General features: G+C 40.6%; 1 protein-coding gene across 2 annotated transcripts in view; it reads right to left on the reverse strand.

Annotated features, from left to right (window-relative positions):
• Positions 1 to 13,049, reverse strand: part of plxdc2b (plexin domain containing 2b) — a 173,379-nt gene that overhangs the window by 29,763 nt on the left and 130,567 nt on the right. For both annotated transcript variants that reach the window (XM_061922228.1, XM_061922229.1), the window contains exons 6-9: positions 11,664 to 11,782; positions 11,485 to 11,584; positions 7,143 to 7,238; positions 6,811 to 6,892 (exon numbers count right to left, since the gene is read on the reverse strand). In XM_061922228.1, coding sequence (XP_061778212.1) covers positions 6,811 to 6,892; positions 7,143 to 7,238; positions 11,485 to 11,584; positions 11,664 to 11,782 — 397 coding nt within the window. The remainder of the gene's footprint in view (positions 1 to 6,810; positions 6,893 to 7,142; positions 7,239 to 11,484; positions 11,585 to 11,663; positions 11,783 to 13,049) is intronic.

The following is a 13,049-nucleotide window of genomic DNA, read 5'->3' on the forward strand; positions in this document are numbered from 1 at the left end:
GTTGAGCTCCTCCCGGATGACAGAGCTTCTCACCCTATCTCTAAGGGAGAGCCCCGCCACCCGGCGGAGGAAACTCATTTCGGCCGCTTGTACCCGTGATCTTATCCTTTCGGTCATGACCCAAAGCTCATGACCATAGGTGAGGATGGGAACGTAGATCGACCGGTAAATTGAGAGTTTTGCCTTCCGGCTCAGCTCCTTCTTCACCACAACGGATCGATACAACGTCCGCATTACTGAAGACGCCGCACCGTCGATCTCACGATCCACTCTTCCCCCACTCGTGAACAAGACTCCTAGGAACTTGAACTCCTCCACTTGGGGCAGGGTCTCCTCCCCAACCCGGAGATGGCATTCCACCCTCCGCACTTACAGTATTCATAATATTTAAAAAAATGTGGCACCACATAAAAAGGTCAAAGGAGTGTGTTTTTGACGCTGTGTGTTTGCATTGAGGCTGCAGCTGACGTTGTCTGACCTCAAAGCCTTGCGGCCAAATGTAAAGAAAAACATGGCTGACCAGGGACTTGGCTCGTACTGGTGCTGCTTGCGTACTTAGTCTTCTGAGTACGTAAGTGTGGTCACATTGAGATAGTCGGCTACATAGCAGACAGACAGGGACGAACAAACTAAAAGCAACAACGTAATCTTCACCTCATTTGATGAAGGGGGTACATAAGCCACAAAAAAAATCAGAATTCATTATTTTTAATTTTTTGTGTAATCCAGAAGTGGGGGGAAAAGCCTGAAACGTTGATTGGTTGCAATTCACCATTACAAAGCAGAGAAAAAGATGAAAGAAAAAGGAAATAAGAATAAAAGACGTCAGAAAAACAAGCAAAAATTGGAAAGATATAAACAATTAAATGATAAATAATTAGAAAGGAAGAAAGCAGAGCAAAGCCAAAAAACAAATAAGTAAGTAAGAAAAAACTTGCAAGTAAAGGAGAGGGAAAGAAGGAAGAAAAAGAAAAAGAAAAAGAAAAAGAAAAAGAAAAAGAAAAAGAAAAGAAGAAAGAAAAATTACAAAGTTGAAATAACAGAAAGAAAAAATATCAAATAAAAATAAAAGCAGACAGAGAATAAATTAAAATAGAAGAAATGTCAAAGAAGGGAAGAAGACGTAAGAAGAAAAATAGAGCATAAGGAAAGAAGAAGAAAAATGAAGACAGAACTAATGAATGAAAAATAGAAAAGGAGGGAAAATAAAGAATAAAAAGAATAGAGAAGAACATGAAGATGAATATTATGATTTATCATAAGTGTACTTTTCTGAACTAAAATATAAACAGGATTTTTGAGTTGAACTCAAAAATCTAAAACTTTGACTATATTCCTATTGGGTTGAGTTATTTTTTGCCCTGGTGTAGGATCACATCAGAGGATGTTGTTGTGGTTTGTGCAGCCCTTTGAGACATTTGTGATTAAGAGCTATATAAATAATATTTGATTGATTGATGATGGACACAAATGACCTATACCTCTCAAATATTGTTCACAAATCTGTGTTAGTGATCACTTTTTATTGGCCAAAATAATCCATCCCACCTCACAGGTGTGGCATATCAAGATGCTGATTAAAACAGCATGATTATTGCACAGGTGTGCTTTAGGCTGCACACAGTAAATGGCCAAACTGAAATGTGCAGTTTTATGACACAGCACAATGCCACAAGTTTGGAGGGAGTGTGCAGTTGGCATGCTGACTGCAGGAATGTCCACCAGAGCTGTTGCTCGTTAATTGAATGTTCATTTCACTACTGTGAACCGTCTCCAAAGACATTTGAGATCAGCCACCCGGACAGCTGCTGCAACAATTGGTTTGCATAACTTTAGAATATCTGCACGAACTGTAAGAAACCGTCTCAGGGAAGTTCATCTGCATGCTTGTAGTCCTCATCGGGTTCTTGACCTGACTGCAGTTTTTCGTCGTAACCGACATGAATGGGCAAATGCTCACATTCGATGGCATCTGGCACGTTGGAGAGGTATTCTCTCAATGGATAAATCCCGGTTTCAACTGTTCAGGGCAGATGACAAGACAGCGTGTGTGGCGTCATGTGGGAGAGCAGTTTGCTGATGTCAACGTTGTGAATGGAGTGGGCCGTGGTGGGGGTGGGGGTTATGGTATGGGCAGGCGTATGTTATAGACCAGTGTTTTTCAACCTTTTTTGAGCGAAGGCACATTTTTTGCGATGAAAAAATGCATAGGCACACCACCAGCAGAAATCATTAAAAAACTAAACTCAATTGACAGTAAAAAGTCCTTGTCGCATTTGTTGGATGTGACTTTAAAGCATGAGCAAGCATGCATCACTATAGCTCTTGTCTCAAAGTAGGTGTACTGTCACCACCTGTCACATCACACCCTGACTTATTTAGAGTTTTTTGCTGTTTTCCTGTGTCTATTGTTTCACTTCTTGTCTTGCGCTCCTATTTTGGTGTCTTTTTCTCTTTTTTTGGTGTTTTCCTGTAGCAGTTTCATGTCTTCCTTTGAGCGATATTTCCCGCATCGACTCTGATTTAGCAATCAAGAATATTTCGGTTGTTTTTACCCTCTTTTGTGTGGACATTGTTGATTGTCATGTCATGCTGGGATGTACATTGTGGATGCCGCCTTTGCTCCAAAGTAGGTCTTTGCTCCACAGTAATTCTTTGCTGTAGTCCACCATTCTGTATTTGTTTACTTTGTAGCCATCAGTTTTCTGCATAGCCTTCCCTAAGCTTCGATGCCTTTTCTTAGGGGCACTCCTGTAACGTTCGGGTCGCATGGAGAAGCGGAGTGGTCCTCTCAAGGATGCAGTTGGGCTCGGACACAGCGTGAAGGTAAGAGTAAATGATTTATTTAAGAATAAAACAGACTATGAAAAAGAAAACCTTACTCAAAGCACAATACACAAAACAAAAGAGCTAGCATGAGAGCTAGAGGAATAACAAGGCCTAGTGTGGAAGCTAGCAAGTCCAGAACAGGGGAACAAAAGTCGTTGCTCGCGTGAAACACAAACTAGGAAGCAAGACCGAATGAATGAAGGGGGCAGGCTTAAATTAAAACAGCAATCACAAAAACAGGTGTGCGTCTGGAACACGCGGCAGGTGAAAATATACGTTACCATGGTGACCAAACTAACTCACAGGCGCACGAACAATAACAAGGGAGTCCAATTTAACAGAAAACACAAACAGACCCAAAAATCCAAATCACAATATGATCAGCGGATCACAACAACTCCCTTTTGTTTATTTTTGGTTTAAGCATTAGACATCTTTTTACCTGCATACTGCCTCCCGCTGTTTCCGACATCTACAAAGCAATTAGCTACCGGCTGCCACCTACTGATATGGAAGAGTATTACAAGGTTACTCTGCCGAGCTCTAGACTGCACCGACACTCAACAACACGTCATTTGCAGACTATAATTACCGATTTGCAAAACATATTTTTAACCCAAATAGGTGAAATTCGATAATCCTCCACGGCACACCAGACTGTATCTCTCAGCTCACTAGTGTGCCGCGGCACAGTGGTTGAAAAACACTGTTATAGACAACGAACACAAGTGCATTTTACACCGTGACGAGAGGCCCATTTGTTGTGCCATTCACACTTGAGACCATCACCTCATGTTGCAGCTTGACAATGCACGGCCCCATGTTGCAAGGATCTGTACACAACTCCTGGAAGATTAAAACATCCCAGTTCATGCATGGCAAGCATACTCATCGGACAAGTCACCCATTGAGCATGTTTGGATTGGCGTATACGACAGTATGTTCCAGTTCCTTTTTTTTTTTGTTTTAATTAATTTATTAATCAATCCAACAAAACAATACCATAACAATGCAATAAATTCCAAAACCAAACCCAACCCAGCAACATTCAGAATAGCAATAAACAGAGCAATTGAGGACACACAAACATGACACGGTACAATCTAGAGGTAGTGAAACAAAAATGAATATTATCAATATTAGTAACAATCATTAAAAACAATTAAAAAAATGAACAGTAGTGTCACAGTGGCTTACACTTGCATCGCATCTCATAAGCTTGACAACACACTGTGTCCAATATTTTTCACAAAGATATAATAAGTCATATTTTGATTCATTTAATTTTAGTTCCTGTTAATACCCAGCAACTTCACATGGCCATTGAAGAGTGGAACAACAATCCACAGGCCACAAACAACAACATGATCATCCATCCATCTATTTCCTACTGCTTATTCCCTTTGGGGTGGCGGGGGGCGCTGGTGCCTATCTCAGCTACAATCGGGCGGAAGGCGGGTACACCCTAGACAAGTCGCTCCCTCATCGCAGAACAACATAAACATCTCTATGCAAAAGACTTGTGTTGCACTGCGTGAGCCAGATGGTGATCACACCAGATACTGACTGCTTTAAAGCAAAATAAACCCGCAATGTAGCAAAACTGCACATTTTAGATGTGCAGTTTATCGCGGGCAGCCTAACGCACACCTGTGCAATAATCATGCTGTTTTAATCAGTATCTTGATATGCCACACCTGTGAGAGAAGTGCTCGCTAACCCCAATTTATACAGATTTGTGAGCAATATTTGAGAGGAATAGGTCTTTTGTGTAGTTTTAGATCATTGAGTTCAACTCATGAAAAATGGAAGCAAAAACTAAAGGGTTGTGTTTCTATTTTTGTTGCGTATATATCTTAAGTGTACTTTTTGGATCAGGGGTCTCAAACTCAATTTCCCTGGGGGCCACTGGACGCAGAAACTGGGTGAGGCTGGGCCGCGAGAAAATATTTCTTTAAAAAATCTAACACGCACTTTTTAATGAATTCACCTTCTTTGAATGGCTTTCCTGCCTTAGCAACATACTTGCCAACTCTCGCGTTCTTTCCGGAATATCGTTGCCCCTCCCTACAATCACCCGGGACAATTATTCTCCCAGTTTTCACCCACACAACAACTTTAAGGGTGTGCTGTGGTGGCACTGCCTTTAGCGTCCTCTACAAGAGTGGTTCTCAACCTTTTTTCAGTGATGTACCTCCTGTGAACATTGTTTTAATTCAAGTACCCCCTAATCAGAGCAAAGCATTTTTGGTTGAAAAAAAGAGACAAAGAAGTAAAATACAGCACTATGTCATCAGTTTCTGATTTATTCAATTGAATAACAGTGCAAAATATTGCTCATTTGTAGTGGTCTTTATTGAACTATTTGGAAAAAACTATATAAAATTAACTAAAAACTTGTTGAAAAAGAAACAAGTGATTCAATTATAAATGCATATTTCTACACAAAGAAGTAATCATCAACTTAAAGTGCCCTCTTTGGGGATTGTAATAGAGATCCATCTGGATTCATCAACTTCATTCTAAACATTTCTTCACAAAAAAGAAATCTTTAACATCAATATTTATGGAACATGTCCACAAAAAAATCTAGCTGTCAACACTGAATGTTGCATTGTTGCGTTTTTTTTCACAGTTTATGAACTTACATTCATATTTTGTTGAAGTATCATTCAATTAACAGGATTTTTGAATTGTTGCTATTTTTGAATTGTTGCTATTTTTAGAATATTTAAAAAAAATCTCACGTACCCCTTGCCATACCTTCAAGTACCCCTAGGGGTACGAGTACCCCCATTTGAGAACCACTGCTCTACAACATGCCGTCTTGTCCGCTTTTCCACCATACAGATAGTGTGCCGGCCCAGTCACATAATGTCTGGGGCTTCAGCAGACATTCAAAAGTAACTGCAACACATACTTGGTCAACAGCCATACAGGTCACACTGAGGGTGGCTGTAAAAACAACTTTATCACTGTTACAAATATGCGCCACACTGTAAATCCACACCAAACCCATCCATCCATCCATTTTGTACTGCTTATTCCCTTTTGGGGTCGGTGGTGCCTATCTCAGCTCCAATCGGGCGGAAGGTGGCGTACACCCTGGACAAGTCGCCACCTCATCGCAGGACCAACACAGATAGACAGACAACATTCACACTCACATTCACACACCAGGGCCAATTTAGTGTTGCCAATCAACCTATCCCCAGGTGCATGTCTTTGGAAGTGGGAGGAAGCCGGAGTACCCGGAGGGAATTCCACACCAAACAAGATTGACAAACACATTTCGGCAGAACATCCGCACCGTAACACAACATAACAAATACCCAGAATCCAATGCAGCCTTAACTCTTCCAGGCTACAACAGGTGGCGGGGTCGGGGGCGAGGGGGTGTATGTTGAGGCCCGGAAGAGTTAGGGCTGCATGGGATTCTGGGTATTTGTTCTGCTGTGTTTATGTTGTGTTAGGTTGCGGATGTTCTCCCAAAATGTGTTTGTCATTCTTGTTTGGTGTGAGTTCACAGTGTGGCACATATTTGTAACAGTGTTAAAGTTGTTTGAACGGCCAACCTCAGTGTGACCTGTGTGGCTGTTGACCAAGTATGCCTTGCAATCACTTACTGAGTCTTCAGAAGCCTCATACAACTTCTGGCTGGGTTGACATGCTGTTGTTGCAGTTTGTAGAGGACGGTAACGGCAGTGCCTCCACAGCTCCCCCTTAATATTAATGTTTGGGTGAAATTCGGGAGGATGATTAACCCTAGAAGGGCACTGGAAATCGGGAGTCTACCGTAAAACTTGAAGGTGTCCAAGTATGACGCTGTAAAGTGCCATTCATATAAAACTCGCGGGCTGCACCAATATAACGTCTCGCGGGCCGCAATTGGCCCGGGGGCCGCGTGTTTGAGACCCCTGTTTTAGATAGTATATCACAAGCATGAAATAAATGCCATGATCTGAGCTTGAAGCCACCAACCTGTTGAGTCGATGGCACCAGCTACAGTTAAAGTGAATCTGTGAGGAGATGCAGGCATCACACGTGTTGAACTGGAGACATGCTGGAGAGGAAGAACATTCTGTCAAAGTGTCCACACACACATATACACACAGACACACAACAAATACCCAGAATCCAATGCAGCCTTAACTCTTCCGGGCTGTTCTTCCGAGGAAGAACATTCTGTCAAAGTGTCCACACACACACACACACACACACACACACACACACACACACACACACACACACACACACACACACACACACACACACACACAGACTCATAAAACTCTCATTTATTTTTGACTCACTGGGCAGGGGGGTCATTTCCACCGCTGTGGCGTTGGTGATCCTGGTCTTGGTCAGCTCCACGCGGTGGTACTCGTAGATGGTCCTACGCCTCACGTCTCGGAGGAGGTGAGAGAGGGAAGGCAAAAAGTAGGACAAACAAGACGGTAGAATGAGGTCAAACATTCTATGCCTCTCTCTCTTTGTGCAAATGGCCAAGTGGAAGCCAAATAAATCAGAGGCTGCAGACGGAAGAAAACAAGCCCGGGCAACAGCGCCATACATCCTCCGCTGTCGTTAATAAATAAGAAATAATCCATGCCAGACGACGCATGCTGGCCGCAGGGAGACGGATGTCGTCCCTCAGGTTTAATAGAAGACTTTCAGTGGATTGAGTGGAGCAACACCATCATTAGCAGACAATTTCAAACTATTCACACTCATTTGCGACCCACCGCTTGTTTTTATAGGAAAAAAATACAAGAAAATAATCATTTGAAAAAGATACTGCATACTATTAGTGACTGGGGTACAAGGTTTTTAGACATTAACGAGGACTTTTTTTTTTTTTGCATTTTTCACTGATACAGGAAAGGTATCCATTTTAATCAGGCTGGAAGACATGATGATGGACTCACACATTGAAGCTGGATACCACAGGATGCATTGGATTGGTAAAAACGAAGGATGATGTTGGTCATAGTGATGATCCATTGAGACAGCGAGAGCAGAGAGCTGCTGTTTGCTGATTGGTTGAACGTTTGAGAATAAATGAGGGAAGGTGCAGATAATGATGTGAATGGCGACGTAAAGGTTATACGTACGCCACCACCCGCCCCACATGCAAACGTCCGTAGTATCATTTAGCCCAGTGGTTCTCAAATGGGGGTAAGCAAGATTTTTTTTTAAATATTCTAAAAATAGCAACAATTCAAAAATCCTTTATAAATATATTTATTGAATAATACTTCAAAAAAATATGAATGTAAGTTCAAAAACTGTGAAAAGAAATGCAACAATGCAATATTCAGTGTTGACAGCTAGATTTTTTGTGGACATGTTCCATAAATATTGATGTTAAAGATTTCTTTTTTTGTGAAGAAATGTTTAGAATTAAGTTCATGAATCCAAATTGATCTCTACTACAATCCCCAAAGAGGGCACTTTAAGTTGATGATTACTTCTATGTGTAGAAATATTTATTTATAACTAAATCACTTGTTTATTCCTCAACAAGTTTTTTGTTACTTTTATATACTTTTTCCAAATAGTTCAAGAAAGACCACCAGAAATGAGCAATATTTTGCACTGTTATACCATTCAATAAATCAGAAACTGATGACATAGTGCTGTATTTTACTTCTTTATCTCTTTTTTTCAGCCAAAAATGCTTTGCTCTGATTAGGGGGTACTTGAATTAAAAAATCGTTCACAGGGGGTACATCACTGAAAAAAGGTTGAGAACCACTGGTTTAACCTGTCCATGGTATTTTCCATTATATGTTAGCATCAAGCTTGTAGAGTAAGTTACTCTAAAAGGTTGATTATGTTTTCTTATTCATATACTTTTCAAATTTTCATGTAATCGGCAGCGGCGGGGGATAGCCAACCATGTAGACTTGACATGCCTAAAAGAACAGCTGACAGGCAACATGCCAGTGGTTAGCTGACCCTTCTGAAGAAGACTGCAGATGACAGTCGAAACATGTCGGGTAAAAAATTCCATCTAATAGACCAAAAATGTTGTCTGATTACAAGAAAATTTGAAAAGTCGAAGAGTTGGGGTTAACTTTTTTCTAAACGCATGTTACATTGCTAATTTTACCACCTACTCAGTGGCCTAGTGGTTAGAGTGTCCGCCCTGAGATCGGTAGGTTGTGAGTTCAAACCCCATAGACCATGGGTGTCAAACTCTGGCCCGATTTGGCCTGCCGTGTAATTTAATTTGGCCCTTGAGGCAATAGGAAATTAACATTAGAGCTGGCCCGCCGGTATTATACAGCAGGGGTGCCGTTGTAACACCGCATTCACCGCTAATACTCATACTTGCCAACCCTCACGATTTTCCGGGACTCCCAAATTTCAGTGCCCCTCCCGAAAATCTCCCGGGGCAACAATTCTTCCGAATTTCACCCGAGATCCACCCGGACGACAATATTGGGGTCGTGCCTTAACGGCACTGCCTTTAGCGTCCTCTACAACCTGTCGTCACATCCACTTTTCCTACATAGAAATAGCGTGCCAACCCAGTCACATAATATATGTGGCTTTTACACACACACGCACACAAGTGAATGCAAGGCATACTTGTTCAACAGCCATACAGGTCACACTGAGGGTGGTGGTATAAACAACTTTAACACTGATACAAATATACACCACACTTTGAACCCACACCAAACAAGAATAACAAACACATTTCAGGAGAACATCCGCACCGTAACACAACATAAACAAAACAGAACAAATACCCAGGTTTCCCTTGCAGCACTAACTCTTCCGGGACACTACAATACACCCCCCGCCCTCCCCAAGCAAAAATTAACATTTTACTCATGCACTTTCTCTTGCTAATTCAAGGCTTGAATGTTTGATTCATTCATTATTGTTATTTTATTTGCAAATGTATTATTAACCGGTGGAAAAAGTTCATTTTGATATTTACCTCAGAGGGCTGCAAAAAGAAAAGAGACATTCAAATTTTATTTGATGTGCCATTGATATTTTTGTATTATTATTATTAATATTTAAAACTCGATTTTACATGTCACTATAAAGTTATATAAGCCTTGTTTGTTCAATATTCAATGCAAAACTTGTTTGGGTCCCTATTAAAAGGTTCATTTGTTCAACCTTGGCCCGTGGCTTTGTTCAGTTTTAAATTTTGGCCCAATCTGTATTTGAGTTTGACACCCCTGCCATAGACTATAAAAATGGGAGCCATTACCTCCCTGCTTGGCACTCAGCATAAAGGGTTGGAATTGGGGGTTGAATCACCAAAAATGATTCCTGGGTGCGGCAACCGCTGCTGCTCACTGCTCCCCTCACCTCCCAGCGGGTGAACAAGGGGATGAGTCAAATGCAGAGGACAAATTTCACCACACCTAGTGTGTGTGACAATCATTGGTACTTTAACTTAAACTTAACTTTAACTTATTAGCCTGTGCTGTTTATGTATTATTCAGGTGAATATACAGCTGCACTTCAAATATTGCGGCTTCACAAAATAAATAAAACAAATCCTGGATGAAAACCAACACTTCCCATCCAATCTGATGGATCTTGAGAAGTGCTGCAAAGAGGAATGGGCCAAACTGCCCAAAGATAGGTTTTGCCAAGCTTGTGGCAATGTACAGTATTCAAAAAGACTTCGGGCTGTAATTGCTGCCAAATGTGCATCAACAAGGTATTGAGCAAAGGGTCTGAATATTTATTTGAATGTGACTTTATTTTCTATTTTTTAAGAAATGTGCAAAAAAAAAAAACTACATTTCTATTTTTTTCTGTCAAGATGGGGTGCTGGGTCCACATTAATGAGAAATAAAATGAACTCTTGATTTTGGTAAAAGGCTACAATGAAACAGAGTGAACAGTTTAAAAGGGGTCTGAATACTTTAGTTCTCTAAAGAGAGTCCTGTTCAGAGGACTTCAATCATGTTAAAACATTTATTTGGAACAATTGCAAATAACTATCAGTTGCTAGTTATACAATCTATGAAAATATTTAATTTATCAATAAGAATTGCACTTTCCAATAATTTAGGAACTAACAGTATTGTGTTTTCCTTTGCGTGCTTCGGTTTTATAGTAACTTTATTTTGGAGGCAGTCGATAAGCAATAGTAATGGGTAAATAGAATAGAATAGAAAGTACTTTAATGATCGCTGGGGGAAAATCAGCACCACAGTTTGCTCACAATAGACAATAATAATAATAAATAATATATAACATATATTATATATAATATATGAATAGTATAAATATATTCTACATTTAAGTGCAGTCAAGGAACATATACATTATACAGTGATATAAATGACGTTAAAAAAGTCAATACATTTGACCTGCAAAGAATATAAATAGTTAGCCAACATAATTATGCAGGGGGTTACTGCCCAGGGTGTGTTTGGAAGCTAGAACCGCCACTGCTAATAACACAAAGCTGCGATTCAAACAGTTTCGTTTTAACTATATAAAGCATCTTAGCATACTAGCTTTTAGCATACTTATTAAATAAAAAAATATATGTAATATATATATAAAATAAAGACAAATATATAAAAAAGCAAACTAACTACGAAATTCTCAGGGTCATCTACTCCTTCTAGGTAGACAACCTGTTTTTGGACGGCAGCAAATACTTACTGGGGATCTGCTGGATTTTGTGGAGTACCACGAAGGCATCAGAGAGGCCCACCTTCACCGGGTGGTTGACGGAGCTGATCTGTGCCAACTCGATTGGAATCTGAAATTAATCCAGGTTCATTTAGCTTCAGTGTAAGTAGACGATGGCGGAGCAGTGGATGAGGAGAATGTGTGCTTGCCTCTTTGTACGCAAAGACGATGCGTCCGCTGTCGTGTAGCGTGGCCTGAAAGGTGAAGCTGCCCAGGTTGTAGTTGTCCTGCAGGTGGACGTGGTCCCACTGCACCACCAGAGACGTACCTGAAGGACTCAATACCACACAGGCAGATCTCGTAAGCATTTCAATTTTAAATAAGACAAAAGCACTTCCTGAACCACACAACCTTGCACACTCTGTATTGTACACCTTTATTGCAATATCTAAATTACTGTGTAGAAGTCTGGGGTGACACTTAAAGGGGAACTACATGTTTTGGAATTTGACCTATCGTTCACAATCCTTATGAGACACAAGAAAACAAAAAAAATATATATTTTTTTTGCATTCTAATATGTTAAAAATGTCTTGTTCTAGGTGGCCAGCAATGCAGCTAATGGGATCAATCAATTCCACCTCTAAAACACTTACAAAAAATGTCAACAATACTTAATTTACGGTCCGTAACATGTATAATAACCGAACTGTCGCGACATTGTTATTGTTATTGGGGCGGCACAGCTCGGTTGGTAGAGTGCCCGTGCCAGCAAATTGAGGGTTGCAGGTTCGATTCCCGCTTGTGCCATCCTAGTTACTGCTGTTGTGTCCTTGGGCAAGACACTTTAGCCACCTGCTCCCAGTGCCACCCACACTGGTTTAAATGTAACTTAGATATTGGGTGTCACTATGTAGAGCGCTTTGAGTCACTTGAGAAAAGCGCTATATAAATATAATTCACTTCACTTCACTATTGTAAGAGCTACGGTATTAGCTGTAAAAGTTAGCTACAGCAAGAGATAAGCTAGTTTTTACGTCAGCACGAAATCCATTTGAGGTAGTAATGCACAACACAATGCAATAATACACCAATCTGTACCGACTGAAAAACATGAACAATCATATTAAAGGATCTTTAAAGCATTAGCCCACATTTCATGTTTTGTTTGTCCACAGCTAGCTCGAAAGCACATGCTGTCTGTCATGATACACGCATGACGTACTTTGTGTATCATGATCAATATTAAGTGTGACTCACTCGATGGACAGTTGTGTGTTTGGTCCAGCTGCCTGGGGACATTTTTTCCCCGGTTTATTTAGGTAAGCACTCCATTTATAGTGAAATTGCATGGCTTCAAATTCCACATTTGGCAGCTTCGAGTCACTTTCACCTCACTCTCTCGGCTTCCGTCTGCTCCCGCGTCTCATTCTTCCTTCATGCTGGCTTCTAGAAGCAGTAGTTCATACTCAGTGTATTCAGCTTCAAAAAGAGAAGGCTGTGAATCCTCATTTGTCCAAAAATAGAAGTCTTCGTTGTTTGTTACCAAAGATTAGAAGATAGACACAGGTTTGTTTCTGGAAGTAGGACACAAA

This window comes from Nerophis ophidion, linkage group LG15, assembly GCF_033978795.1.
Source record: "Nerophis ophidion isolate RoL-2023_Sa linkage group LG15, RoL_Noph_v1.0, whole genome shotgun sequence".
In the NCBI taxonomy this organism is placed as follows: Eukaryota; Metazoa; Chordata; class Actinopteri; order Syngnathiformes; family Syngnathidae; genus Nerophis; species Nerophis ophidion.